Source organism: Epinephelus moara, chromosome 22 (assembly GCF_006386435.1).
Source record: "Epinephelus moara isolate mb chromosome 22, YSFRI_EMoa_1.0, whole genome shotgun sequence".
NCBI lineage: Eukaryota > Metazoa > Chordata > Actinopteri > Perciformes > Serranidae > Epinephelus > Epinephelus moara.
Genome location: NC_065527.1, coordinates 13183699 through 13211483, shown reverse-complemented (window position 1 = coordinate 13211483; position 27785 = coordinate 13183699). Strand labels below are relative to the sequence as shown.

The following is a 27785-nucleotide window of genomic DNA, read 5'->3' as shown; positions in this document are numbered from 1 at the left end:
ACTTTGAAACTCAAAGTTTAGGACTTGGGACTCGCCTGACTTAACATGGGGCTTGAGTGCAAAGACTTGAGACTTGCTTGTGACTTGCAAAACATTGACTTGATCCCACCTGTGGACTGTCCCCTTGTATTTGTGTTGACACTACAAGTTGTCAATGGGCTGGTATGACGTCACTAATATAATTAATTTTAAGATTGCAGTCAAAAGGTAAAGGGTTATTTGTGATATAGCCTACTGTGCTATTATTAAGGGAATCAGTTTTCTGTGTGATAGGAAGGACAATTGCACTGTAAGTTATGGGAAGTAAACGTATCATGAAGTGATTGCAGTGAAGTAGGACATGGTGAGGGGTTAAATGTCAAGAAAAAAAGTTGGGAATTTCGGGACTTGCCATTATTCCAGCTGACTGGACTGTCCCTCCAGTCAGTCAGTGTGTATGAGCTAGTGTTAGTGTTTGCAGGGCTCATACTATGACTGCTGTATTTTGGTCCCAACTTTCCCGTCTTGTCATTTCTGTCCCATGATGCGGTGAGTGTCCACGGCAGGAAGGAAGAGGGGGGACGCCGTTTGATTCCGTTCCGCAGAGTCTGTCCTCATTGAAGTTTCCCCCGGTTAATTTACAGTAACTCCGGGGCGAGTTGCTGCCTCCGTTTGGTTGGTTTTACACGGGGAATATGGCTGTGCTGAAGATACAAGACCAGGTAACATTATCTAACTAACATTTAACATTAACTCGTATGTGTCACTTTTTGTTTAAACCAGCAGCGCTAGTTCTTGTGAGTGTTTATGTGTAACGTTAGTCAACCCTGTGTCAAACTGACTGCTCATTTTAGCTTAACTTTACCAACATTAGACAGCTACATTTATCCAGTGTGACTAAAACCAGTGTAGTAGCTGAAATGTTAAGAATAAAGGTGTAATGGTAAAGCTAATGCTGCTCAGGTTTGCCAACGTTCATACAGTTCACTGACAAGTTAGCTAACGTTAGCTAGCGGTAACCAGTTAACACAAACCAGATAACGTAAACGTAAAAAGCATGCTAACGTCATGTCACCTGTTGCCTCACGTTAACTTGGTTTGTTTAAAAAGCTCACTTTCATGTCAAATCAGTGTTAACGTGGTTGTATGTGTGTTTTCTTCGGTGTTTTTCTCTGTTGCTGTCTCCAGTGTTGATGGACTGGTGAGCACAGCTGGATAGCTACTAGGTTAACAGGGTGGCTAACTCCCTTTCTCCTGCTAATGCTAGTTAGCGACTTTAACTCGTGCACTTCAAAGTGTAACGCCACCACATTATAAGGCTCTTAAAGTTGGTGAAACGATTCAGACAGCATGTTTCCGATCCCACTGGCTGCAGGCCGATTTTCTACCCAGGGAGTTTGCTTTGTCAGCTGTCTATTTCAGCTCCCTGCACAATTTCTCCGGGGCAGCTGTGGGCAGTCACCTGTTGCTCCAGATAAGAAAGGCTGTCAGACTAAAATAGCAGGTGGTGCTGGTTCGAAAGTCTCCAGCTGTGTGCATGAATTAGACTCTTTCCACAAGCTTAAAACAGTTGTTATGGACAGTGTGGGGACCTAAAGGCAGGGATACACAGGGCATTGTAGTGGACGCATGCACCACCAACAAAAAAGGTGGATTTTTTATCTTATTCTTATCATTGTAGTGACACAAATTCTTTTGTTAGATTACCAGTTAGTGTGTGTGCTTGACTCGTAAATTGGAGTAATTTGTGAGGAGAACAATCCAATTAGCCAATGTATCAATAAATAGAAGATTTGATTTTTTATTTGTAATAAGAAAGAAAACCAAATATTTATTCGATACAGGTTTTAAGCATTACATTTTGCTTTCTGTCCTTCTTTTTATACCACAGTGGATGCAATTGTTTTATGACTGTCAGACAGAACTTTGGTAACTTGTGATATTATGCATTTATTGTGTCATTTATTACATTTTTTTCACGAAGTCTTTACATTTTAGAATAAGTGATTCATCAGTGAATATTATAATAATCACATATACTGAATTTGATCGAATGAAAACAGTTGCACTTATTGAAGTAATTACGGCAAAGTGCTTCATTTTTTATTGGATCATATTTCAAATATTACAGTACATTGTACAGAGAGATACAAGTTTAGCTTATTGATGATCATTTTAACATCATACACGAAACAACAATATGAAACATAACAAAAGAGAAGAACATAAAACAAAAACGAAGTGCTTAGACATTTATTTATTTAATTATTTAACCTTTATTTAACCAGGAAGTCCCATTGAGATTGAAAATCTCTTTTACAAGCGAGACCTCGCCGAGGTAGCAGCCAATCAACACATTTAAAATGCAACAAATACAACATATAATACAAAAATCCACATTAAAACAACAACTATTCAAATGTAGTGGCCTCCGAAGAAAAACAAGCACACATCTCTGTCACCATATTCTTTATGATGCCCTTAAATTCATCAGTGGATATAAGTGTTTCTAATTTTAGATCTTTTTGGAGATTGTTCCATGTCCAAGGTGCAGAGTACGAAAATGCAGTTTTCCCCAGATCTGTTGCTGGTAACTACCAGAGCTGACACACAGAAGGGAGCAGAGATAGGTTGGAAGTTTGCCCAATATTGCTTTATAGATAAAGATATACCAGCGCGGTTGTCGGCGAGTGGTCAATGACGTCCAACCCACCAAATCATAAAGAATGCAGGGATGAGTAAGTGACTTTGCATTTGTAATAAAACATAGAGATGCATGGTAGACTATATAGGTAGATATAAAGGCTATTAAGTGTTTGTTCAGAATTGGCTGTCAAAGCGGTTATAGTAAGTAAGACATTGTCCTGTAACACTTTGACTAACTTGACGTCACTCAAAGTGGGTCACTGATGGTGCAGCTCTTTGGCTTGTCCCGGTCTGACCAGTCTTCCGGACAGGCATGCAACAAACGGAAGTGTGTGTGTGATTAGATCCCCCTCTCTATTCTCTATTGTTCTATGTAGTGCTTGCTGACAGAACAAGACAAAAGGACAAAAATAGTCCCACTCAGAGGGACAGAGTGTCAGTTTTGGCAAAAGCCACTGTTTGTCCTCTAGAGGGCATCCTGTCGCTTTGGAGCATGCAGTGTGCCCTTAGCAGGCTATGGTCCTGCCTGAAGAGGAGGCATTTATGTGAAAACGCTCAATGAAAGCAGAAGGTCAAGCATACAAGAGGGCATATCGTTGTTTTGTGTGTGTTAAATTGCTTGGGGCTTTTCTGATGTGTCCACGATGCATACTTCAGAAGTATGCTATTAATGGGTAGTAGCCTCTGGGCACCATGTAACGTTTGTTTGTGCACAAGTAAAATATGGGCAGTATAATTAATTATTTCTTTTAGCTTCAAATTTTCTACTGTCGGGCTTTCCCACAAATGAGTCATGACTGTCACTCTACTAGACAAAGTCAATGGTCCTGGACACCATGACACCAACACTGGTCTTCACACATCCAAAAAAAATTGATTTAAAATTAAATTAAAGTTAAGAACAAATTCCATACAATAGCTAAATAAATAGATTATTTGGATATGACTAGAAACAAATGAAAATTAACATCAAATCAACATGAGCTTCTTCTTCACAGACTGACACTGGTGATTTCTCATCTGTTTGTCTTTTGGTGTGTTGCTTTACTTACATTAGTTCAGAGCCATGTGACATTAATGACTCATCCTCTGTTTGCCGTTCAGTAAGAGCATCTAATGGATAGCATGTTGTGGTCTGCATACCATACGTGTAAAGTCAGGACAATAAAGCTTTCATACAGATCACCCTCTTTTGATTTTAAAAGCTTTGATATCTCTAGTAGATGCTGCTGTCTGTGCAAGAAGCTCTCTCACACACACACACACACACACGCACGCTGGCCTTTGTGTTTCTGGACTGGGATTATATTACACACAGTGCATCCTGTCGCAGGGTTAGAGCAGAGGTCAGTGCAAGCTGCATAATTCCACGTACACATATGCGCTCTCTCACATTAAGTGAAGCTCGGGTTGTATTGGAATTTTATTTGTGGGTATTTCTGATACTATTTCGACTGCATCCTCTTGTTGTTGTGGTGAGATCAGGTTCACCTTCTGTATGTTTTCCTCTAGTGTCCCACTGCTGTAGAAGCCCCAGCTCAGCATTAATGGAGCAGACATTTGAGCTGTGCCTGCCTCATGAAAGCACGTCACAAAGTGGATTTTTCAGCTTTTGTTGTCAGACTGTCATGCTGCTTGTGTTCAGGAATGCTTAGTTTGTGTTGATCACCCTGTACTGTGCGTAAAGGTTTTCATGCCTGTTCCGCATGCTTGACCACGCTCTTGGGTCCTGATTACAACTTTAAACACACATAAACAGCTCAATCCAATTTTATTTGTGTAGCCCATCATTACAAATCACTATTTGCCTCAGAGGGCTTCACAACATATGACACATCCTTGGTTCCTCACTGTGGATAAGGAAAAACACTCCCCAGTAAAACGGGGGGAGGAAAATGGAAGAAACCTCAGGAAGAGCAACTGAGGACAGACAGATGTGAAATAGTTGTCTGCTGTGTGCAGACTAGACCAACACAATAAAATTACATTTTCGATGTAGAAATACATACACTGACTGTTCACACAAAGACTCATTTCTGTTTGCCAAATGCACAAATCTGCTCTGCAAACATCTCTTGGCTACGTTCCCGAGAGCATCCCCAGTGTGAGCAAGTAGGATAGACAAAACATTGGTTGTTTGTTTATGTACTTTGCCTCCCGAACGTCATTCTTTGTTTGTGCCTTTGAGGCAAATCTGTAATGTCAACTCCATGGCTGTAGGAGCAGAAAGATTGTTAGGCTGTGTTTCATATTAAGTTTATAAATGGTAAGTCCATTAGACTCAAAGTTTAGGCCTGCAGAAAGGCTCCATCCAACTGAATTGCTCCCTCTCATTCGCCCTCCCTCGCTCTGTCCGTCCCTCCCTCTGAGTTAATGGGGTTGTGTGGCTTGGCAAGATTGCTCTTTTTCGGATCTGTGTTGAATATGAAGGAGACTGAGACCCACACACAGACATGCACGTACAGACTGGTCTTGTTAGCTACCCTCACATTCTCTGGCAAAGCCAGTTTGTTCCAGTTTCATAATGAGGAGATGGGGACTTTTGAAGCTCTGCCACCTATACACCAAAGAGGATACTGGAACACAACGTGTACACACACACCGATCTGGTATCCATTACCTTTTATTCTCTCACATTTGGAAGAAAAGGCCGCTTCTATTTTGGCACCAACTTTATGAAGATGCAGACCGCTAAAATCTTATTTAGCAAATTCTAAAAACAACACAGCGCTTCAGTGCACATGGTTTCGTTTTTACCGTAGATTACAGCTTGGCCATTCAGTAGAATAAAAGAAGACCTTCAGTGCTTCCTACCATTACTTCTTTGTGCTATACCAAAGATGAGAGATTTGTAGAGTGGATTAGCTCTGAATCCATTAAACAAGGATAAGGAAATAACAATACAGTAGTGACATTCAGATATCCAGACAGATCAAGGCTCTCAACAAACAACATGGCTAGGTTGTAGGGCTGGGCCATATAGATCGATAGTGTGATATGAGACTAAGAAACGTCTCAGATTTTGAATGTCATAATATAAGTGTTGTCTTTTGCTGGTTTTTAAGGCTGCATTTCAGCAAAGTCATGTAATTTTCTGAATTTACCAGACTGTTCTAGCTCAATGATTTTCAACATTTTTAGTGTCAAGGACAAAAAGGACGCTTCAGAGACCTCCATTTCACAATATTTCAATGGTTAGATATGATTAAGACCAGAATTCTATAGTTGTCAACCACAGTTGAGGAATTAACCATGGAGGAAGTGAAACCTATGATCAGATCAGTCACTCTTATGACTCTTACTCACATTGGGATCACTTCTAAAGTGAATAAAATAGTAACAATAAACTAATCTCCATTTTTCTGGGGACCTCGTGGAACTCCCTCAAGGACACCTAGTTGACGACCTGTTCTAGCTGTTCTGCAGTTTGACTTTACCTCGTAGCTATTATATTCACATTACTGATGATTATCAAAAATGTGATTGTGAAAGAAATAGTCAATCCTACAGTATCATAGCAATATTGATTTTGAGTTATTTTGCCAAGAATATTGTGATATTTGATATTCACCACATCGCCCGGCCCCAACTGGTTGCCAAAGGTAGCAGGGCTTTCAGTTAAGAATCAATAGTGCTACATCATCATCCTCTGCAGTAGCATCATCACTCCACTTACCCCTATTGGTATTATACTTAAATGAACTCACAGAGACTCGTGGATCGGCGCTGTCTAACAAGTGACCTGATAAAAATCAGGCATCAAAGCATTCTGTGTTTTGAGTCATTTTGTTGCTCGGTGAACTTTCTGTAACCAGTTTGCACCCGTCCCTGTTTCTAGTCCCCTCTTTTTCCCGTGCTCCATTCATCCCCAGGTTTCTTTGTGTGCTGTAGTGCTCTAGGTACCTGCCTACAATTATCCTCTCTGTCTCCTCTTCTGTTCCTACTCCCCTCCCTTTTCCATTCACTTTCTCTCTCTCTCTGTCTCCCTCTCTCTCCCCTCCCCCTCCTCTCCCTCTCTCTGTCTCTTCTTTTGAAAGAGCTGGCTTCAGCAGTCTGCCCGAAACGAGCGACGCATGCCCACACATACATGGGCTGCTGCGGCCCCCATCCACGCTAATCACAGGGTCTCTGTGCGTGTGTTTGCATCTGACGTGTGTGTGTGTGTGTATGTGTGTATTCCTGGCTGCAGCACAGCAGTGAGGATATGTAGCTTCCTGTGCGCTGCTAGGCAGCCCAAGCTCATTCTGCCGCATGCCGCTCACCGCCACCATTACGCAGAGGAATTCCCTGCTGTCTCCGCTGCTGCTGCTGCTCGCAGAGAGTGCGAGTGTTGGCTAGAGAGAGGAGGAGAGGAGACATGCAGCAAAGCGACACTGACAGATAGAGGACAGAGCCGGATTTCACGTTGGATTTTACATGAAGATGTGCAGTGTTTGTTTACAAGGAAATCACTCCGTTTATGGGATTTATTGCTGACCTTTGTGTTCCTGAATTGTGCTCGATGTAAGAGGGAACACTGTGTATTGATGTGTGTGTGTGAGAGGGAGAGAGTGTGTGAGTGATTGTGTTAGCGTGTATGTGAGTGTTTGTTCCTGATGCGGTCAGAGCGGGCTAGTCGTGTGTGTATCGTGGTGCTGGAGGAGGTGGAGGAGGATGAGCCCTCCTCTTCACCCCCACCTCCTCGGCCCAAATCATCCCCAGATCGCAGATCCCATCATGCCTCTCGAAGGGCTGCCGTTAAGGAGGACAAGGTGAGATGGATCCTTCTGTTTGTATTTCTGTTGACTGAATTGGAGTTGGCTGTTTCAGCTGCCATGTTTCTGCTTTACATACAGCTGTTTTGTGTGAATGACAGCATTCACCTGGGTTTTGAATAGACAACTGCACTCCTCATACCTGGCCTGAAGTTCAAACCTGTGCTGAGGTGCATTATTACACGTCCCATTGCATAAAAATACAATGTGCTGCCCACACTTGTCATCCTGTGCTAAATATAGCATCAAATACAATCACCAATATAGCATGCCATGTGAGATGACTGCTGGTTTGTATAGATTATCAGCAAAGCCTGGGCCTTTTGTGTTCTCCAGTGCTGGCTGTGTAAAGGGCAAGCCTACAATTGAAACATGGTAGTAAATCTTTTCATCCTATGAAAGATGCTCTTTGAAGTTAACACTAAGAAGGGGGAACTCCAGAGAGGATGTGCCAGTTCTGATGTTTGTGCTCTTAGTCCACATCTACCTTCACTGATCTCTGACATAGGTCATCAGTGTAATAGGCATGAGACATATGCCGACATGCCTGACAGTCCCACTTATTTTTAGTTGGGAAGAAATGAGAGAGGGATTGGGAAAACTGAGAGAGGCTGAGAGTAAGGGGCAGATCCATATCATGGTATATATATTATCACATGGCAGTCCTTGCGGGGGGGGAAGGTGTATGTGTGACAAAATGTTATTAGACCCAAAGTACTTTTTACAGACTTACAGACTTAAAGTACTTGATAGATCGCATTACAGGGAATGACAATATACTGTCATTTAGAGGGGCTTTGAAATTTGAAGCCTCTGCTATGTTTGTTTATTTCATGTGTACATTCACAATAATGTTTTAGCAGAAAGGAAAGCATTGCTTACATTTTGTATTTTCAATATTATCTCCAAGATAAAATCCTTCGACTAATTACTTATCCAAACATGGTGAAACAAGGAAACAGTTTGCTATAATTACCACTTAATAAAGTTTATTGTCTAGCAATATATTGTTATTGCAAACCTGTGTATTTAGGAGGAAAACATGTCGGAAAAAATACAAAATGCGGGCCAAAGTTGTGCTGCTGTTGATAAACTTTCACTTTGATTTGTAACATCAAGGTTCAAGGCTCTCTGTTGTTATCCGAGACAAAATTTAAGACAATAAATAAACCACAAATAGGCTATGAAAACATCACAAGAGTACTGTATTGTAACCCCGGTATCCAGGATTGAATTGTGAACTTAAAATAGTGTCACTTCCCTTAACCTTTAATTTGAATGGACTTGTGCTCTCGTGTTGCCTACCATTACCACTTGAAGGCTCATGTTGACTGCTGAGCAACACAGTTTACAAATCCCACTCAGTGTCAGGCACCGTGCTCACAGTTTACATTCACGCAAACAGACGTACATAAATTAAACCACAGTGGGAATAGTATTTAAGAGGTGTTCTCAGTGTTTTTATGAATCTGTCATTCATTTGCAGCTTCCTCCTTTTGGAAAATGATTGTTTCACTTGTCTTTTACACTGCTATTTACATTCTTATCAGCTGGCCGTGCAACACGTGGCAAGAGGGCAAGGCTTTAACCCCCCACAGACTCTATTATTTACGTAATGGCGCATGTGTGCGTGTGTTTGTGATGTTTGCTGCAGCTGCTACTGTCATAAACAAATTAATGACATCCAGTCCAGCCATTTGTGATCTATGGCTCTTTCCCAGCTCAGGATTATAGCGTCTGTGTGTGAGACTCTCCCATTTGTAACTCTCATAACTCTCACTGATAACACAGTTGTCAGCGTAGAAAATTACGGCCTTGCAAATCGAGTATGTCGCAGTGTACATCAGCATTTCTTTGTCTTTTCCTTGTCTCTGTAGCCGTCTCTGTTGAGAGCCATCTTTAATGTGGACCCAGACGAAGTTCGCTCCCTCATATTTGAGAAAGAGGATGTCAACTTTCAGGTAAGTCACACTCTTCTTGCTATTTCCACCCGTGTGTATTTGTCTTTCACACTGTAGCTTCACACATACCACAACATATTAAAAAACACCAAGGAGAGCAGCAGTAAGCCAGCAGGCTGCAATTGATCGATTGACTGACTCAGAGCGCCCTCTGGCATTTCCCCCATCTTTTATAGCTGTCAATCTGAGCAGGACACACAAACTGTTCATAACACCACCGCTCCCCTATGGCTTAAGGACATAACCTTCACCTGATAACTCCTTTTTTCTCTCCCATCGCTTTTGCTCTCTGTCCCGAGTCTCTCTAAATGTGTTTCCTCAGTTTATACCACTCTGTTTTCACAGTCTTTGTTTTTTCTGTCTGTCTGTCTGTGGATCTGTAGTGCTGGGGTCATCACACTGAGTCTTTTGGAGTCAGCAACACTGGCCCAGGCTTATTGCAGTCACATGACATTTGTTTATAGCCCCACTCCGATGATTGCTCTCTCTACTGCACTGACAGAGACAGAGGTGGGGGGGTGTGGCAGGAGGGTGTATTGAAGTGATGGAGCGAAGTGAAGAATACAAGTGAACACATGATCAACATTTTTCTCCTTGAGGCTCTGATCTCATGTTTCTTGTGGTCTGCAACAGTGCAAGGTTTATAGATTGTAGTAAGGGCATGTTATATATGCCTTCGACACATCATGAAGTTAGAACAGTGATGCATGCTTACTGTATTTGTGAGCATGTTTTTTGAGGCCCATGTTTGAAAAAGAGAAATAATACACCAGCCTGGGAACCAGACAAAATCGGGGAGCTTAGGTTTTATTTGCTCTGGCAGATGTGTCTGGTCCCCCTCCTGTTCAAACAGATTTCCAGCCGAAAGTGGCCGCGGTCGGGTTTGATACAATGACTGACAAATTACATACACGATGATGTCATGTTTTTTGCTCACGCACCCTCAGCTAGCATAAACGTAGTGTAGTAAAGAGGAATGTCGTTGAGGCATTGTCAACAACCAGATGGCTTTAAATGATGTGGAACTTTATGTTGAAGTGCTATTTTCAAGTTCCCATGACAAATAATGGCAACACAATCATTTACAGACGTACTGACGCTACACCATCACAGCATGTAGTCCTCTGCATGGTTGTAGTTCTATCCAACTGCATCCAGAGGCATTTTAACCTATGCCCGATGATACCGCCCCTCGCGAACTGAAAATGAACAAAGAGATTCCAGACTAATTCGCATTTGATACATGGTCTGGCGATACCAGGCTAATAATACACTTGCTGATGGTAATAATCTTGAAGATATCTCTTTAAATAAATGTCTGTGACGTCGCTACTGATTGCAGAATGAGGAATGATGAAAGCCCATGCGTTTGCAGTATTACACATTTGGTGTCTCTGACGATGCTCCCAGGAAAAATCTCAAGTGGTGGAGAGTCATTAATAATCCGCCCTTTAACACAATGAAACATACAGACACACACACCATCTATGTTGTGGTAACCCTTTCATCTCACCAGCTGCAGTGGTTATAAAACAAGCTGATAAATTAAACATCTTGGTTTCAAGATTTACACAAAGATTCAGGCGGATGGTAGACGGCAGACACCTTGTGGACGACAGGGAAAAAGAAACAGTGCGATGGCACATGGCAGGACAGCAAACAACACACACACACACAACAATTTGTTGCTTTTGCTATGGTGACGTATTGTTTACAGATAGTTTGCTTCACTAATGTAGCATAACACACTTTCCATATTACCCACCTTGTATTCCACTCAGCTCTGTGCTGATTTCCTGCCAAATGTAAGCTTGTCTTGTAATATCTTGGTTGGATTTAAAGCTCCAATCATATACTTCCAGGTGTTGTTGCACCAGTTTTGATATTATAATATTAACCTTTTGTTCTTAAGAATGTTTTCTGCTTGTGTCGCGGAGCTATGTAAAATTCAGTCATAAATTTTGTTGCATTAAATATTAAAACTATGGACGGCTACGCCATCTATGGTTACTATTGGTGCTCTTTCCGGCCTCACCTTATTTCATTGTGCTGCTCTCGTTCACTGTGCTGCTGTACCTTCTTTCTGAATTAGCTACAAAGAACAACACTGAGATTATTGAGATTGTAGCTCTAAATTGGTCTGTATTTTCTTTTCTTTTGTCAGGACAATGAGAAGAGGACACCTCTGCATGCTGCAGCCTACCTGGGGGACGCTGAGATCATTGAACTGCTCATCCTCTCAGGTAAACACCACAGCCCACCTCTGCTTGCTACAGTCGATCAATATTTAATTTCCACCTAATATCTATCCACCTCTAGTATCAATTCTACTTGAAAGCTTACTCATTCATCCACACTGGCTGATCGCAACAATCCCTGTATGCATCCATCTAGTCCTATTATCTGTGAATCCATATTAGCTCTCCTAAATTTTGCTAATTCTAAACTTGAAAACTTGAGAAAAATCTTATATTGGGGACCAGACAATTTTAATTGTTCTTCCTGTTACCTGTCAGAGTTATTACATCTGTTTTCATTACACAGTAAATTGTTTCAGGGTGTACTGAAGTCATGTAATTGTATGGATTGTTTTAAGATTTGAATCTGGTCAAACTAAAATGGAAACAAATTTATCATCAGTGTTTGAAGAACCTCAAGATTTGAGTGGCAACACCAAAAGTCCTGCCATGCTTCCTAAACTCCTCAAAGCCACTGCTTGGTCCTCGTGTCTCTCCTCCCCTCATGTTGCTCCTTGTTCCCTCAGTAGTTTTCATTTCTGTGTCTGCCCACTGCTCTGTGGCTGTCACCCTCTGTCGGTGGCCTGGTGATTTATCAATCATCTGATAGGGTCTACGTTGGCTTGACTTTCTTCGAAGTCAGCTGAGCACCTCAGGAGGTGGGGCAAACCCTAACACAAGCTTAGTGTGTACGTGTGTGTGTGTATTTGTGTTCACTGTTTCCCAATAACGTCAAGAGCAAGCAACAGGTGCAGCTTCAGGGCTATTTTAACCCCCAAGCTGTGCCAAAGAGGATCATGGGAGTTTTATACCTTCCAGACCCTGTTGGCTAATAACACCCTTCTGCCATAAGTCACGTGAAAAGCCTTTAAAGCTGTCACTTTGTCTTTAAAGGTCCAGTGTGTAGGATTTAGGAAGATATATTGGCAGAAATGGAATATAATGAAATAAGTATGTATCCTTTTGTGTATATTCGTGTGAAAATAATTGCTGTGCTTTGTTTTTCTTACCCTAAATAAGCTCTTTATATCTACAAAGGGAGCAGGTCTGCAAACTCTGCTCTTCCTAAAACCTCCTAAAAATCTGGAACAGAAAAAAAAGAGCGTACTTTAAGGTATCAGAAAAAAGAGGGTGAGCACACATTAGCAGGTGCCAGGCTAGCGTCGGAGAAACACTGATTTTCAACATGAAACTGCTTTATTCAGTATTTTTACTGGTTTTAGTCAGCTGGTCCGTTTGTTTTGGAGAGGAGGAGACCTCTGTGATTAATATTACTCCCGGTACAATCCTCCTAAACAAAGAACACTGAAGGAATTGTAACCGGGCGCTCATGCTTGGCACAGGGGAGACATTTCAGCTGGTTGCAATCTGCAATCCTCAATGCTAGATATAACCAAATCTCACACACTGCTCCTTTAAGCTTCTTACTCTTCACGTTCCTCCATTAGGTATCTTGGCTTTTAATTTGTCTTGCAATGATCCAACATTTTTACAGATTTCCAGTATTTTTGCTTTTGCTTTGTCTGCCATTGTCGAAGTATCTGTGACATCTTTCTCTCTCTCCCTCTCTCCCTCTCACTCTCCTCTCATCCAAGGAGCCAGAGTTAATGCCAAAGATAACAAGTGGTTGACTCCTCTTCACCGAGCTGTCGCCTCTTGTAGTGAGGTAACACATTACACAAACACACATGCTGATGTGTACTGTGGTGACTCCGCAGTAATTATGTGACTATGTTTGTCTCTGTCTCAAATGATGAAATGCTCTGAGTCTAACAGTAGTGTTATAGCCTTTCAAGTGTTTGAGAATTCTCTGTTTGATAACACAAATTCAACCCGACTAAGGGGGCTTTCAGCACTGACGATAACACTGCAGTAACAATGCAGACATCTGTCATTTCAGTGACACCACTGTGGTGGCAGAAGACACAGGTCACGGCAGCAACACACATACAAGATCGAATATCTTGCGGCTAGCGTGTTGGCATCAGATGAGAGAATTATTGCTGCTGAGATAATGTTTACAGATTCAAACAATCTGGCCTTAAAGGGGCAAAATCCCATAACCACTGTGCAGTCTGTTGGTATTTGATAAACCTTCAAAATCTCTTCACCTATTCTGCTGGGTCCTGGGCAACATGCCCACACTAACACAGCCCTTTGCGTTGCTTCTCCTTCCCAGCGCTATTGTCGGCATAAAAGCCCCCTAAGAATAGCAAAGACTTTTGTAACCACCCACACATAGCCACCTGCGCACATTGGCATGTACTTTGTTAGCACACTGAGGCGTATTTGAAAATAGACCCTCTGTCTGCACACTCTGACCCATGCTCACTCTCCATGCAGGATGCAGTGGCAGTGTTGCTAAAGCACAGTGCAGATGTTAACGCCCGTGACAAGAACTGGCAGACCCCGCTCCATGTTGCAGCTAGCAACAAGGCAGTCCGCTGTGCCGAGGCTTTGGTCCCGCTCCTTAGCAATGTTAACGTGTCTGACCGGGCGGGACGCACTGCCCTGCACCATGCTGCCTTCAGTGGACATGTAGAGGTTGGTATCTTTCAGACACACACAGAGACAATCGCATACACGTCAGCATCTAGTTAATGTGCTTTTCTATGACAGATGGTGAAGTTGCTGCTGTCCAGAGGAGCTAACATTAATGCATTTGACAAGAAGGACAGGAGAGCCATCCACTGGGCAGCCTACATGGGTGAGACTGTTATAATGTGCAGTTTCTAATGCAAACACACTGTTGTATCAGAGAAGATAAAGCCTCCCAAGTTGTCATTTCCATAAATAGTATGTCTTGACTTAGTCAAATTTGACTCGTGTCATTTACCCCCCTCCCACCTCTGTTTCAGGTCACCTGGAGGTGGTAAAGTTATTGGTGGCCAGTGGAGCAGAGGTTGACTGTAAGGACAAGAAAGCCTACACACCGCTCCACGCAGCCGCCTCCAGTGGCATGAGCAGCACAGTGCACTACCTGCTGAGCCTAGGGGTCCATGTCAGTACAGACACACACACACATGCATGCACTAGCAATGTCCTTAAAGCTGGGGTTGGCAGAAATCTTGAAAAGGCAAAGAAACGCTCCCATAGTATTAACTAGTGTTTTATTTAGTTTATTATCAGACTCTCTGTTAAACTCTATTTTTGATAAGTCCATCTTCCTTTTGTCATTTTTGTCACTCTCCATCATTGAATCAGGCTTTCACCGAAGCGACACCTGCATTTGTAAAACAGCCAATAGGAACACTGTCTGTCTGAAATGACCTATGATTGGCCAAAGTCTCTCGACACGGCCTGTATTTTCTAGAGCCTGAAAAGAGAGTCAAGAGTAGGTACAGAAGTCTGGTGTTCCCTCAGTCCACTTAAATCACAATATGCTCAAAGTGAATTACGGGATTTTTGCCTAATGGAGCTTAAAGTAAACTGCCTACCCAAGCTTTAATGTGTGTATACTGTGCCATGACCTTTTGACCTTAACTGTAAATATTCAAGCTATTTTAAATGGTATCGATATAATATTCTCACGTCAATAAGATGCAAAAGCCTTGATGTTTTTTCTCCTCTTGCATAGGTCAATGAGATAAACAGCTACGGCAACACCCCGCTCCATTTGGCCTGTTATAATGGACAGGACGTCGTGGTCAGTGAGCTCATCGAAGCAGGGGCCAGTGTCAACCAGGTGTTTGCGCATCTCCCTGTGCAAGGTAGTATGTGCGTGGTGATTATGTGTGTTTAACTGTGTTGTTTGGTTCCTTGCTTCAGGTGAACGAGAGGGGGTTTTCTGCTCTCCACTTTGCCTCCTCCTCACGCCAGGGAGCGCTGTGCCAGGAGCTGCTGCTGGCCCACGGAGCTCACATCAACATGCGGGTACAAACACACAAATTGATCAGTAGATACAGCAGAAGTGTGCCTGTAACATCACCTGTACATATTATCAAAAGAACAAAGAGAGGAGCTTGTGTCCCTTGTGTCTCTTACCGATGTGTATGCTGCCCAGTATCTAGTAGAAAGTTGAAATGGCAGTGTTGTTAACACTTTGCTAGCAGTGATGGAAACTGATATTAGGTCCCCACAGCCTCAAGATGCAAGGCCATATGGAAGATGACGGGGGAGGGGGTGGCTCCCTGAGGCTGCAAGCTGCTCAGGGAATATGTGTGTGGGTGTGCGTTTGGTCCACAAGGGGGTCTAGGATGGCTTCTGTTCATGCTAAGCTTTCTAACACAACAGTTTAGTCAGCTTCCCACACTGGCACCTAAATGAAATACTATAAAGACAAAATACAGAAAATCATAATCATCATCTTTATCCCTCTCTGCCTCTCTCCACTGTTTCACCCTCCATCTGTCCAGAGTAAGGATGGTAAGACTCCTCTCCACATGGCAGCTACGCATGGAAGGTTCTCCTGCTCTCAGGCCCTCATTCAAAATGGTGAGAGCCCTCGCAGTTTGCTGATTGCTTCATGCCTGAGGGTTTTAATAGAAATACATACATATACGCTGTATTTATGTGTTTGTAGGAGCTGAGATTGATTGTGAGGACAAGAGCAGAAACACTGCCCTTCACATCTCTGCCCGCTATGGCCATGAGCTCATCATCACGGCACTCATCAAACACGGAGCCAACACCTCCAGGTTAGTAACCACTGACATTTAACCATCTGTCTATCATCCCACTGAATACGATCTGTGCTTTAGTAATAGGAAGCACAAATAACCAGGGAACAGTGTGATGGCTGAAGGTGGTTAAGCACAAGAAAAAGCCATTCTTTCAGCCTCTTTGTTTCCTTTCTGTCATCAAAAGTGCGCCCATGCTCTCACAGCTTACTCTCCTGTAATGACTTGCCTTCTCTGCTTTAAATGTTTCCAGGAGAGGCATTCACGGGATGTTCCCTCTACACCTGGCAGCTCTCAGCGGCTTCTCAGATTGCTGCAGGAAGCTGCTGTCCTCAGGTACATTCATGCTGACACCATTCTTGTTACTGGAATCACCTAGTTGACATCCTAATTGATGCTGATCGCATATTTTTGCAGGGTTTGACATAGACACCGCTGATGACTTTGGAAGGACCTGTCTACATGCTGCTGCAGCTGGAGGGTGAGTCATCATTCCTGCTCGCTGCTTTACTATTGTTTTATTTCTGAGCCTCTTTTATGCTTTTCTTTGTTCATTATTTAACACCATTCACCATTTTTGTTTCTGCTTTCACATCTCTCATGTGCACTTGGTTACAGTAGATTGGTATGCGAACAAAACATCACTGATAAAGCTGTCTCTCCAACCAGGAACCTGGAGTGTCTCAACCTGTTGTTAAACATAGGAGCAGACTTCAACAGGAAAGACAACTTTGGAAGGTGAGCCAAGCATGTAGTTTAATACCAGTAGGGCTGGGAATATAAATAAAATTCAGTCTGAAGGCAGAAGGAGACTTTTGACCACATTTTTGAGAGGAGAGGGAAAGTATGAAGTCCTCACTGGCATTAATAATAACTGTAGTCGACTCTCCGGCCACTCCAGGACTCCACTACACTATGCATCAGCCAACTGTAACTACCAGTGTGTGTTTGCCTTGGTGGGCTCCGGGGCAAGCATCAATGAGCTGGACCAGAGAGGCTGCAGTCCTCTACACTACGCTGCTGCAGCTGACATTGATGGAAAGTAAGTTCTACTGTGTGCTTTTTTTTATACAGCTCATAGTTAAAAGTACCAAAGAATGCTGTCAGTTCAATGCTTCTCTGTTTTGTCTTTGTTAGATGTGTGGAGTACCTGTTGAGGAACGATGCTGATCCAGGAGTGAGAGACAAAAAGGGTTACAGTGCAGTGCACTATGCCTCAGCGTACGGACGCACACTCTGCCTGGAACTGGTGAGTACAGCTCGCTACCACACAGAGAAAAAAATATGTTACATGTCTTACAAGCAGTCAGAAAATGTGACTTCCATGTGCCAAAAAGTTTTAGAACTGCTGAGAAAACTACAGCACACAAGTACACTTGTCATGGTGTTGTATCATGTGTTTCTTTCAGATGGCAAGTGAAACACCTCTTGATGTGGTAAGAAAGAAATTTCAATAATCCACTGTAACACAATGAGCCCTTATGTTGATCGTTTCTTTGTATGTAGCGCCCTCTGCTGGGCGGATGGTGAAAATAGTGGTTAGATCATTTGGCAGGCAGATGAAGCTGCTGTGAAACCTCTCCTATCTTGTCATTGGTTTGATAATGATTGGCAATACTGTTAAGCTCTAACGAGACAGGGACTTGCCATGTGAGCAAATCTGAATCTGAAAGTAGTAATATGGGACTAATCTCTTGATTTCAGCTAATGGAGACATCTGGAACAGACATCCTGAGTGACTCCGAGAGCCAGGCCCCCGTCAGTCCCCTCCACCTAGCAGTGAGTACAAGCATTTGGCTGTGTGTCTGTGTTTGGCTGTTTGTCTCTCTCATACACAAAACTATGCGTTGTCTGCTGTATCTATTACCATCAAACATAAAAGACGTGTGTTTTCTGTGTGTGTCTTCCATTGATTTAGGCTTACCATGGACACTGTGGAGCTTTAGAGGTCCTCTTGTCGTCACTGCTGGAAGTGGATGTTTGCAGCCCAGATGGCCGGACCCCCCTGAGCCTGGCCTGCTCCAAGGGTCACCAGGAGTGTGTCTCCCTGCTGCTGCACCACGGTTCCTCACCCATGACCCGAGACTACACACACAAAAAGACAGCCATACATGCTGCAGGTACATGCAATCATGCAGATGCATAAAGCCACATCACATCGTTTAATGAGGTTTATATTTTGGCTATTAAAATGGAAAACATGTTGTTCCTTTAAGGAAAAAAGTCATGCATGTGTGTGTCTGTCTGCCGCAGCTATGAACGGCCACCCCGAGTGCCTGCGCCTGCTCATGAGCAACAATGACCAACATATTAACGTGGACGTTCAAGACACCAACGGACAGTGAGTGTGTATGTGTGTGCAAAATTGCTCAGGCTGGAGATTTTCACGTAGATCACTGTCACTCTTTGAAAAGATTATTTTAACTAGTTTCATGATAAATAAAAATAACTTCCACACTGTGCACAGGACTCCTCTGATGTTGGCAGTGCTGAATGGACACGCAGAGTGCGTGTACTCTCTACTCAGCCAAGGAGCCAGTGTAGAGAAGCAGGACCGCTGGGGGAGGACGGCACTACACCGTGGGGTGAGACATTCACACACACCCACTAACATTTCAACATTATGTTTCATTATAGCATATTTATTCTTGTTTTTTTTTTCCACTCTCTCGTTTCTCTCACAGGCGGTGACGGGCCAGGAGGAGATCGTGGAGGCCCTCCTCCAGCGGGGGGCCAGTGTGTGTGTCAGAGATATCCGGGGCCGCTCCCCTGTTCACCTGGCATCCGCTTGCGGCCGCGTGGGCGTCCTGGGTGCCCTGCTGCAGGCCACCACCACCCCCTCACACACTCAAACACACCTCACTGACAACCAGGGCTACACACCACTGCATTGGGCCTGCTACAACGGTACTGGGGCACAGCATAACTCACTTGAGATCTGTTCTGTTTGAAGCCACAGCAAAGTAGTATTAACATCTGTTCCTCCCTTTGCACATCAATCCTCTCTTTGCCTTCCTTTCCTAGGATACGATGCTTGTGTGGAGGTGTTGTTAGACCAGGAAGTGTTCAAGAAGATCAAGGGCAACTCTTTCAGTCCTCTGCACTGTGCTGTGTAAGACAATGTGTCTGTTTGTACTAATCACTGTTCTTATGAAGATAGACCCTGGTCTGAGACTGTGTGACAGTGTGTGTTGTGTATTTCAGGATGAGCGACAACGAGGGAGTGGCGGAGATGTTAATCGACTGCTTGGGCACAGCTATCGTCAACACCACTGACTCCAAGGGCAGGTGAGAGATGCAAACTTACTCATGTTACAGTGAACTAGTGCAGTCGGCCCCATTCAAAATGTGCCTGCTTTGAAACATGTTACTATTCCCATTGTACTCCGAAATTGCTCACAAAGGCCCCCAAAGCAGCTCAATAGAATACTTCTTACTCATTGTGAATTTCTATTTATTCTTCAGTGGAAAACATTGTATTACTACATATATTTGACAGAGCAATGCCACCGATCAGATTCAGATTTTAAGGCCTTTGCACACTGCGTCCGTTTTTTCAGATGCATCTTTTAAATCCGTCATCTGAAATGAAAAAAAAAAGTTAAGCAGAGAGGCCTTGCACACTGAGTCCGGTGTATTTTATCGTTATTTGTTGCGACAATATGCAATACAAGACATTTCCTCCCCTGCGTCTCTCCACTGGAGATTCCTTCTTTTTTTGGTATTTGGCACTGTGGCTGAAGGGACCGAGCTGTCCTATTTCTCTGTCTCCACACTTTTGCTCGCTCTCTGTCTGTGTGCGGTCCACGTCTTCCTCCTCGTCATCATTATCCACCTGAATGTTACTATCTGACCTGTTGACAATAGCTATCTGAGTTATGAGAGGATAGTCTATAACCCATTCCTCTGTCTTGTCACAGGTGAGTCCCGCTACCACATTTTTTTGTCTTTTGACAGATATGGAAAACGCTGAAAATCGAACCTGTTCCCAAAACTTTTACGATGGACAAAAGTTGCGTACTCAGTGTGCAAACAAGATTGACACAATGTGAGGTCGTATTTATTTTTAGACATGCGACAATTTTGGACAATTTGTGCAAAGGCCTTTACTGTCAAAATATAACAATTAAATTATGAGCACTATTATTCAGGAAGCTGTCCATCAGTATAATAGAACTGGAAGCTGAATGGTTTTCAGAATATGCAGGGGACACAAACATATATTTTGCTTTAATAGTTGGATGAAAGTTTTTTGGAGCACAAGCTCTGCTGGTAAATTGTCACCTGTGTTTGTGTTGACACAGGACCCCACTTCACGCTGCAGCTTTTTCTGACCACGTGGAGTGCGTTTCCCTTCTGCTGAGCCACGGAGCTCAGGCAAACATAGTTGACGCACACACGCGCAGGACACCGCTTATGATGGCAGCTTTAAACGGACAGACCAATACTGTGGGTCAGTACAGCCGCTGACACATAGATAGATTTATTACTTACTATTTGCTCTCTAGATCTTTGACATGTAACCGTCTCTGTTCATGTGTTGCAGAGATGTTGGTGAGCAGCGCTAAAGCAGACTTAACACTACAGGATACAGACAGGAACACAGCGTTACATCTGGCTTGCAGCAAGGTAACAGCTTTTCTGTTCACTGGACATGGTGTGTTATAGATATTGACATGTCACCAAGGATCTCCAACCAAAGAGAAGAAAAATAATCACCCAGCTGGTATTGAACGTCTTTTCCAGTGTGTTTTCCACTAAATGTTTCCAGTTTTCACTTTGTTGCTCTCTGATCCTCGCAGGGTCATGAGACGAGTGCCTTGTTGATTCTGGAAAAGATCAGCGACAAGAACCTCATCAACTGCACCAATACTGCTCTCCAGACGTACGTAGAGTTCCCAGGGTGCTTGTAGACGCTCAGCTGTGCATTGGGGTAGAAAATGGAGGCTAGAATTATTCTGATAACTCCCTGTAACTTCTTTCAGGCCCCTGCACGTAGCAGCGAGGAAGGGATTGACAGTGGTGGTCCAGGAGCTGCTGGGGAAAGGAGCCAGTGTGTTAGCAGTGGATGAGAACGGTCAGCTCACTGCTGCAGAACACACCTCACTATTTTATTTAATCGGCTTTGTCTACACCTGGTATTAACATGCGTGTTGGGTGATAGGATCAGAAGTGGACAGCTCAAAGTACAAGTGTGATGCACCAAATTTGTTCTCGATGCATCTTGAGATCAAATTGCCCGACCACATTCAGATGTAGATTGCATTCAGATTCAAAGAATGCTCCTAAAACCTGAATAATATCGGCAAATCTCACACGTCTTAACTCGTGATCAAATCATGCAAGATACATGTTAACACCAGATGGAAACAGGCCCCAAGACTGAAATGAGAACTTGTTTTCACTCACTCTTCTCCTGTCCCTAGGTTACACTCCAGCTCTGGCCTGCGCTCCCAACCGTGATGTGGCCGACTGTCTGGCGCTCATCCTCAACTCCATGATGCCCACCTCCCCTATGGTCACCATAGCAGCGTTGCCCGCTCATTCTCTCACTCATACAGTCATCAACCACCACCCCACCAACAACCATATCTCCAAAGGAGTGGCGTTTGACACCCCTCCCCCTCTGAGGCCCGACCACGCCTCCTACTGCAGACCGGAGCGCCTGCTGTCCTCTGTCACTGCGGACGATGAACTGAATGACTCAGATTCAGAGACGTACTGAGGACATACCTGCTAATGGACAGAGCCCCACAATACTGGCAGGCGAGCCAGCCACTCAGGAGCCTTAATAGATCACTGACAAGGAAATAAGAGAGAGAGGAGACGGAGAAAATAGAGCCAGTGTGCAGATTATTTTTAGGTAAGCTTCTTCAGATCTAAAAATAACCCTTGTAAAAAATCTTTTGTTTCCTTAAGGTGCATACCCGCTGGGTGGAAAATAATGTAGTAAAATATAGAATAAGGTGAACACACTACGTTTCTCTCAGACAGAATCACTGTATGGTCAGTAACATGACCAGTGTCTTTTTAAATTTAAAGCTATGTTGTTTTTCTTTTTTTTAAGTTAAAGTCCTTCTCTTTGCTGATACTTTCTGGAGTGGTTTTAAGCATTTTCACCGTTTTCCTGTCAACTATTACTAGAAGATCGTCCACTGGAGAAAAGCTCAAAGGACTGCTTTGTTTTGGCACGATTGTCTAAAGAAAAAAACAGAGGGACAGTCGTATGGGACCAGGAGATCGATTACTGTTTTCCCTACTGTACTTTTGAGTTTTTATCCAGAGTTCTTCACGCTTTCACGACAGACACTGACGGCTGTCACTCACGCATGTTCATAAAGCTGCATCATTGTTATTGAACCACTTCTCAGTTCCTAGCAGAGGAAGTCATTGTTGAATCCTATGAATTTATTCCGAGTGGCGACTGAATCATTGGGAGCTGAGCAGGACAGTAGGTGGATGTGAGACCCTTTTACTGTATGATTGGTCCAAGTGATGACCCGAATGAGCAGCTCAAGGAACTTTTATCTTGCAATGCTGTAACTACTCAATGTCTGTGTACTGTACTGGAGACAGGGCAAAGTGGCTGACACTGTGTATGTGTGTGTGAGTGTGTGTGTGTGTGTGTGTGTGTACGTGTATGTGTGTGTCGGAGAGAGAAAAATGAATAAATATTGCCTTTTTAGGAACAAGCAACTTTCAGGCAGAGGATGAACACTACTGGTGCAATGTTTGTAAAGATTAAGTGATGAATGAATAAAGACAATTGTTTTTGAATTAGAATTTATTTGTTTATTTTTAAAAATGGGACAGAACATATTAATGAACATTAACAATGTAATCATGTAAGGGATTGTAGCCAAGCGGCTAATTTCCATCCCTTGTCCCATTGGCAGGTAGGTGTTTTGATTTATTGCCCTTTGTATACAGACTGTACCAATGCAGAAGTGCCTCAAACTGGCATTTGATTTTTATCATTATCAGTCTCGCTCAGAACATTTTATTTTTTCAAATCACTCTTAAAACACTTCTGCCATTGTTCCTCTGACACACCCATCTATTCCCAAGTAGTACACTCATTGTCAAGGTGATACATTCGTCCGTACAGACAGGCAGTGAGCAGCCCACCAGTCATGTTCGAGTGTCTCATGGTCACTGTGCCATCTGCAGCTGTTTCCAGATGCTCAGGCTGCTCCAGGACCAGCTCACTAGCTAAGACTGAAGGGTACACATATCTGGTCCCAAACTTCCCCTCCAACGTGAAGTCCATTTTAGATTCAGCCTCTTCCACTTCCTGTCCACAGGAACTGGTGTTCAACCCTGCACAGCGGACCAGTACACACACCTGCAACACAGATATGATACATGTGACAAGAGTCTCAAAAAGCAGCTTTAAAATATTCAAAATTATTGTCATTCATACCTGCAGGGCCCAGTGTGCATCCAGTGTGTGTGTTCCAGCAAATACTCCTAATGCGTAGATCTCTTCACTGCCACCCTGTGGAAACCTCCGGTACTGCAGGTGACAACAAAATGTGCCATTACAGACGTTCACTTCACCCTCTGTCTCATTTAAGAGGACAAACGTAAATTGGTCACACAGCACGGATGAGATGAAGGTGGCGGAGGGGGGAACTGTTTCAGGAGGAGGAACGAAGCAGCTCTGTTGCTGACAGTTTCCAGAGTCTTTAAGTGTAGATGATGTGGACTGACTACTAACTACCCCCTCCCCTGTGGTTCCACTCCGCCCCACCCACAGTGGGTCTAACACTGGCACCCTGGCCACCAGCAGCCTGCCCTCCTCTGGCTCTCCTTTCTTTGGGTAGTGGTAAGTGGCAGAGAAGGGGGTGTAGATGCCACTTCCCCTCATGTTCCGTCGGCTATTACGCAGGTTGGCCGCTAGCAGGGTGACATTGGCACCCAAGCTGAACGCCCGCTGGTGTTGGACAGAGCCCAGTAGGGGGAGTGCATTCATCCAGGCTGTGGGAAAGATCAGCTGACGCACACCCTAAAAGGAGAGAGACCTTTAGGGTGTGCGAGAAGACCAAACACAGGAATGTAGAACTTTGTACAGAATTTTTTACCTTCTCCACCAGGATAATTGTGGGATCATGGAACAGCATGTCAAAGCAGGTCATGAGGCCAAACCTTCCAGCAAAAGGTGTATCAAACGTTATGACCTCAGGTTGCGGTGGCTTATCGAAGGCCTTCTCATACTTTGCAAAGACGTTGTATTTATGGTAGCGCGCCACCAGCAGGCCATCTGAGCTGCATTAAAGAAGAGTCTGTTAACAGTTCACACAGACTAGGAAACAGTGTGCAGATGTACTTGCCGCGCTTCAGCTATTTTAAGGTCTACACTGCACCTGAAAACCACGTTGGTGTTGAACTGCCAGCGTCCATCAGGGGGACAGGAGGAGGAGGGGTCAGTCTTCAGGGGGCAGGGCTGCAGGTCAGGCATGTTGGCCACCACATAGAGGTTGTAATGACGGGCCATACAGCTCAACCGCTGGAGAACCTGTAGAATTCACAGACTGGTGTTGCATGAGTGAAGGCTCTGAGCAGCATAGTGGTGTCTTCATGTCAGTATATCACATGTCAGAGTGCCTGTTCAATAACAACTTTAAATCTAGAAGTGTGATTGTGCACCTCAGTGTTGTTGTATTTGCCCGGCTCTGTGCAGGGGTTCCAGCTCTCCTGCTGGGGGTCAGGAATGGTTTCTAAGTAGCCAGAGATGGACGAACGGGTGAATTCCAAACCATGAATACCGTCTTCTGGAAACACCAGGATCTGGGCTCCCTGATCGAGGGAAGATGAGGACAGAGTACAGAGATGAGACAAGCTCCATTACTCTACTGTAGTTGGGCACTGTGGTACTTTAAATTTGCTTCTTTATTGAGTTTACTTTGGAACACTGACTTGTTTGCGGTAATATAAGCACCCTGCCATCACAAGTTTAAGGCGTGGAATTTTATTTATAATATCCTGACTGTGCTTTTTAGTGAGTTTTGTTACTGATCCAACAGATTCAGATTCAGAATACTTTATTAGTCCCAAAAGGGCAATTCATTTCTACAGTCAGCCTGTCCATAGCAACAAAAACACAATGCAACAAACAGCCAACATCCACAATCAAGCATCATCGCACATCAGCAACAACAACAGCAACAACCACAACCAATGACAGTACAGCAGAGCGGGATGCAAAATAATTCACAGTTCACAATAATTCACGGTAAAATAAATCTCAGTTCATTATGCAATTGTGCATTTAGCAGCCTTATGGCAGACGGGATAAAATAATTTGCATAGCGGTTTGTTTTCCGCACCGGCACATAATACCGCCGACCTGAGGGCATGATTGCAAACTCACTGGCCAGAGCATGATCAGGGTGGGATAATATCCTATCTGCTTTCTGTACCACCTGTGTTTTCCAGAGAGAGCAGAGGTCCTTAACCTGGACTCCAGTAATTTTAGAGCACACTCTGATGATGTCATTCAGACCCTTCTTGCCTTTCACAGATAGACCACCAAACCAGCATATAAAAGAAAATGTTAAAAGGCTCTCAATAAAAGTTTGATAAAAGGTACACAAGATATTTCTGCTGATACCAAAAGAGTTGAGTTTCCTCAGCAGATGGATCCTTTGGTTTGCTCGCTTTACAATGCTGTCAGTGTTTTCACTGAATGTCAGTTGTGAGTCAAACACAGTGCCCAAGTATTTGTACGTTTGTATTATTTGTACCTCTTCATCATGGATAGTGCTTGGTTTGGGGTCGACACTTGATTTCCTGAAATCTATGATAATTGCTTTGGTTTTTGACACATTTAGGTCGAGGAAGCTATCATCACACCAACTGACAAATTCAGGGAGGGCACAACCATGATTTGATTGGTGGCCCTGAAGAAGAGACAGTAAGACTGTGTCATCTGAAAACTTGACAAGACAGCTGTTTTCTTGAGAGGATCTGCAGCTGTCTGTGTACAGAATAAAAAGCAGGGGAGAAAGGACTCAGCCCTGGGGGGAGCCTACGTTTGACTGTTTGACAGAGAACATGCGTCCATTCACAAAGACCTGCTGCAGTCTATTTGTTAAAAACTTTAAAATCATCAATAAAATCTGATCCAGTAGCATAAAATGAGAGGATAGCCTTTCAATTAAAATATAGGCTGCATCTTGTTAAAAGCAGAGCTAAAATCAGCAAATAAAAGTCTGGCATGGGATTTAGGTTGTTCGAGGTGCTTGTACAATCCATCTAAAATGAAGAGCTTCGCATCCTCCACACCTTTACCCGCCTGATAGGCAAACTGTAGTGGATCCAGTTTGTCTAAAGTTAATGAGATAATTTCATCCTTCAGAATTGTATTGAAGCTTTTCATTACCAAAGAGGTCAGTGCTATTGGCCTGTATTCGTTTAGTTCCTTGGGGTTTTTCGATTTGGGGATAGGTATTATGGTTGATTTTTTCCATGCATTAGGTATCTGACCACTATTTGCACACAACTGAAAAAGGGTTGTGAAAATTCCACCAAGCTGGTCGGCGCAGTAGCGCAGTGTGCGTCCACACATAGCGTCAGGGCCAGCAGCCTTCCCTATTTTTGTTTTTTTAAACAGGGTTATGACCTGATTCTGGGATATCTCAATGTCATTTAGAGGTGTCAGTGATTCTCTTAACTTAGGGACATCATGTGACAGGGGCCTTTCAAATCTGGCAAAAAAACAGGTTAAAAGCATCTGGCAGGTCAGCATCGTCCACACCTGTTATCCTAGTGAGTTGTCTGGTTTCACTGGTGGGCTGGTTAATAGCTGCCATAGATTTGATACCTTGCCAGGCTGCCCTTAGATCCCCCCTACTGCATTTATTTTCAATTTTCCTTCTGTACTGTATTTTTGCCTTCTTTATTTCATTTTTTACCTCTCTGGAGACTGCTTTCTTTTCCAAGGGGTCCCCACAATAAAATGTCCTTTTCTTTTTGTTGATGACACTTTTTAGTTCTTTAGTTACCCATGGCTTTGTTATTTGGATAAATAAACACGTTTTTTGTTGGGATAACTGCATCAACACAGAAATCTATGTAAGCGGACACTGTATCAGTCAGTTCATTAATGTCACCACAAGCATCATGAAAAACATTGCCAGTCCGTACATTCCAAGCACCCCCGGAGGGAGGATACTGTCGTCTGACCAGATTTTTACAGTCTTCTCCTCCCGATCCAGACGCCTGAAGGCGGGTGTGTACACAGGCATTAAATACACGCTGTTATGGTAAGAAGCACCAAGAAACGTCATGGGCATGGATCTGTATGCTCCATTTACTGATCCATAACAAAGATCAATGACAGTGTTCTTCTGCGTGGTAGCACAGGTTACATACTGTTCATAGGATCTCAAGGTTTTATCTAAAACACAGTGGTTAAAATCTCCCAAGATGAACTTTGGGGCCTCTGGGCAGGTGTCACCCAGTCTTTGAATGACGTCAGCTATCAGCTGAGCAGCAGCTGACGCATTGGCTCGTGTATGGGGTGCCGTTTGTAAAGTGGCTCACGCTGAAAATAACACCAACATTTTGCCACATTTAGCACGCTGA

General features: G+C 43.5%; 2 protein-coding genes across 4 annotated transcripts in view; one reads left to right on the top strand and one right to left on the bottom strand.

The window, feature by feature from the left end:
- Positions 1-432: 432 nt before the first annotated feature.
- LOC126384025 (serine/threonine-protein phosphatase 6 regulatory ankyrin repeat subunit A-like) lies at positions 433-22973 on the top strand. 2 transcript variants are annotated; one of them, XM_050034844.1, is made up of 29 exons: positions 433-701; positions 9257-9340; positions 11505-11583; positions 13173-13243; positions 13921-14121; positions 14197-14284; positions 14436-14578; positions 15155-15262; positions 15346-15450; positions 15933-16011; positions 16100-16214; positions 16450-16532; positions 16614-16677; positions 16866-16934; positions 17098-17238; positions 17334-17445; positions 17606-17632; positions 17901-17975; positions 18115-18316; positions 18450-18537; positions 18664-18781; positions 18881-19103; positions 19221-19308; positions 19401-19484; positions 20501-20649; positions 20743-20825; positions 20999-21081; positions 21182-21273; positions 21623-22973. In XM_050034844.1, the coding sequence occupies exons 1-29, from the start codon at positions 675-677 to the stop codon at positions 21919-21921; spliced, it is 3180 nt and encodes a 1059-aa protein (XP_049890801.1). In that variant the 5' UTR covers positions 433-674; the 3' UTR covers positions 21922-22973. The 2 variants fall into 2 exon arrangements, with proteins under 2 accessions (XP_049890801.1, XP_049890800.1); XM_050034843.1 differs by lacking the exon at positions 433-701 and adding an exon at positions 6686-7376.
- The window catches only part of LOC126384029 (biotinidase-like), a 6087-nt gene continuing 1270 nt past the window's right edge, over positions 22969-27785 (bottom strand). For both annotated transcript variants that reach the window (XM_050034855.1, XM_050034856.1), the window contains exons 2-6: positions 24846-24995; positions 24563-24714; positions 24281-24464; positions 23620-24204; positions 22969-23541 (exon numbers count right to left, since the gene is read on the bottom strand). In XM_050034855.1, coding sequence (XP_049890812.1) covers positions 23254-23541; positions 23620-24204; positions 24281-24464; positions 24563-24714; positions 24846-24995 — 1359 coding nt within the window. In that variant the 3' untranslated portion in view covers positions 22969-23253. The remainder of the gene's footprint in view (positions 23542-23619; positions 24205-24280; positions 24465-24562; positions 24715-24845; positions 24996-27785) is intronic.

Bases quoted from the DNA above. Each gene is read 5' to 3' on its own strand.
- LOC126384025 (XM_050034843.1), top strand. From the start codon at position 7,221: ATGCGGTCAGAGCGGGCTAGTCGTGTGTGTATCGTGGTGCTGGAGGAG. The intron at 16,012-16,099 runs GTGAGAGCCCTC...ATGTGTTTGTAG, and splicing joins TCAGGCCCTCATTCAAAATG to GAGCTGAGATTGATTGTGAG. The intron at 18,782-18,880 runs GTGAGACATTCA...TTTCTCTCACAG, and splicing joins GGACGGCACTACACCGTGGG to GCGGTGACGGGCCAGGAGGA.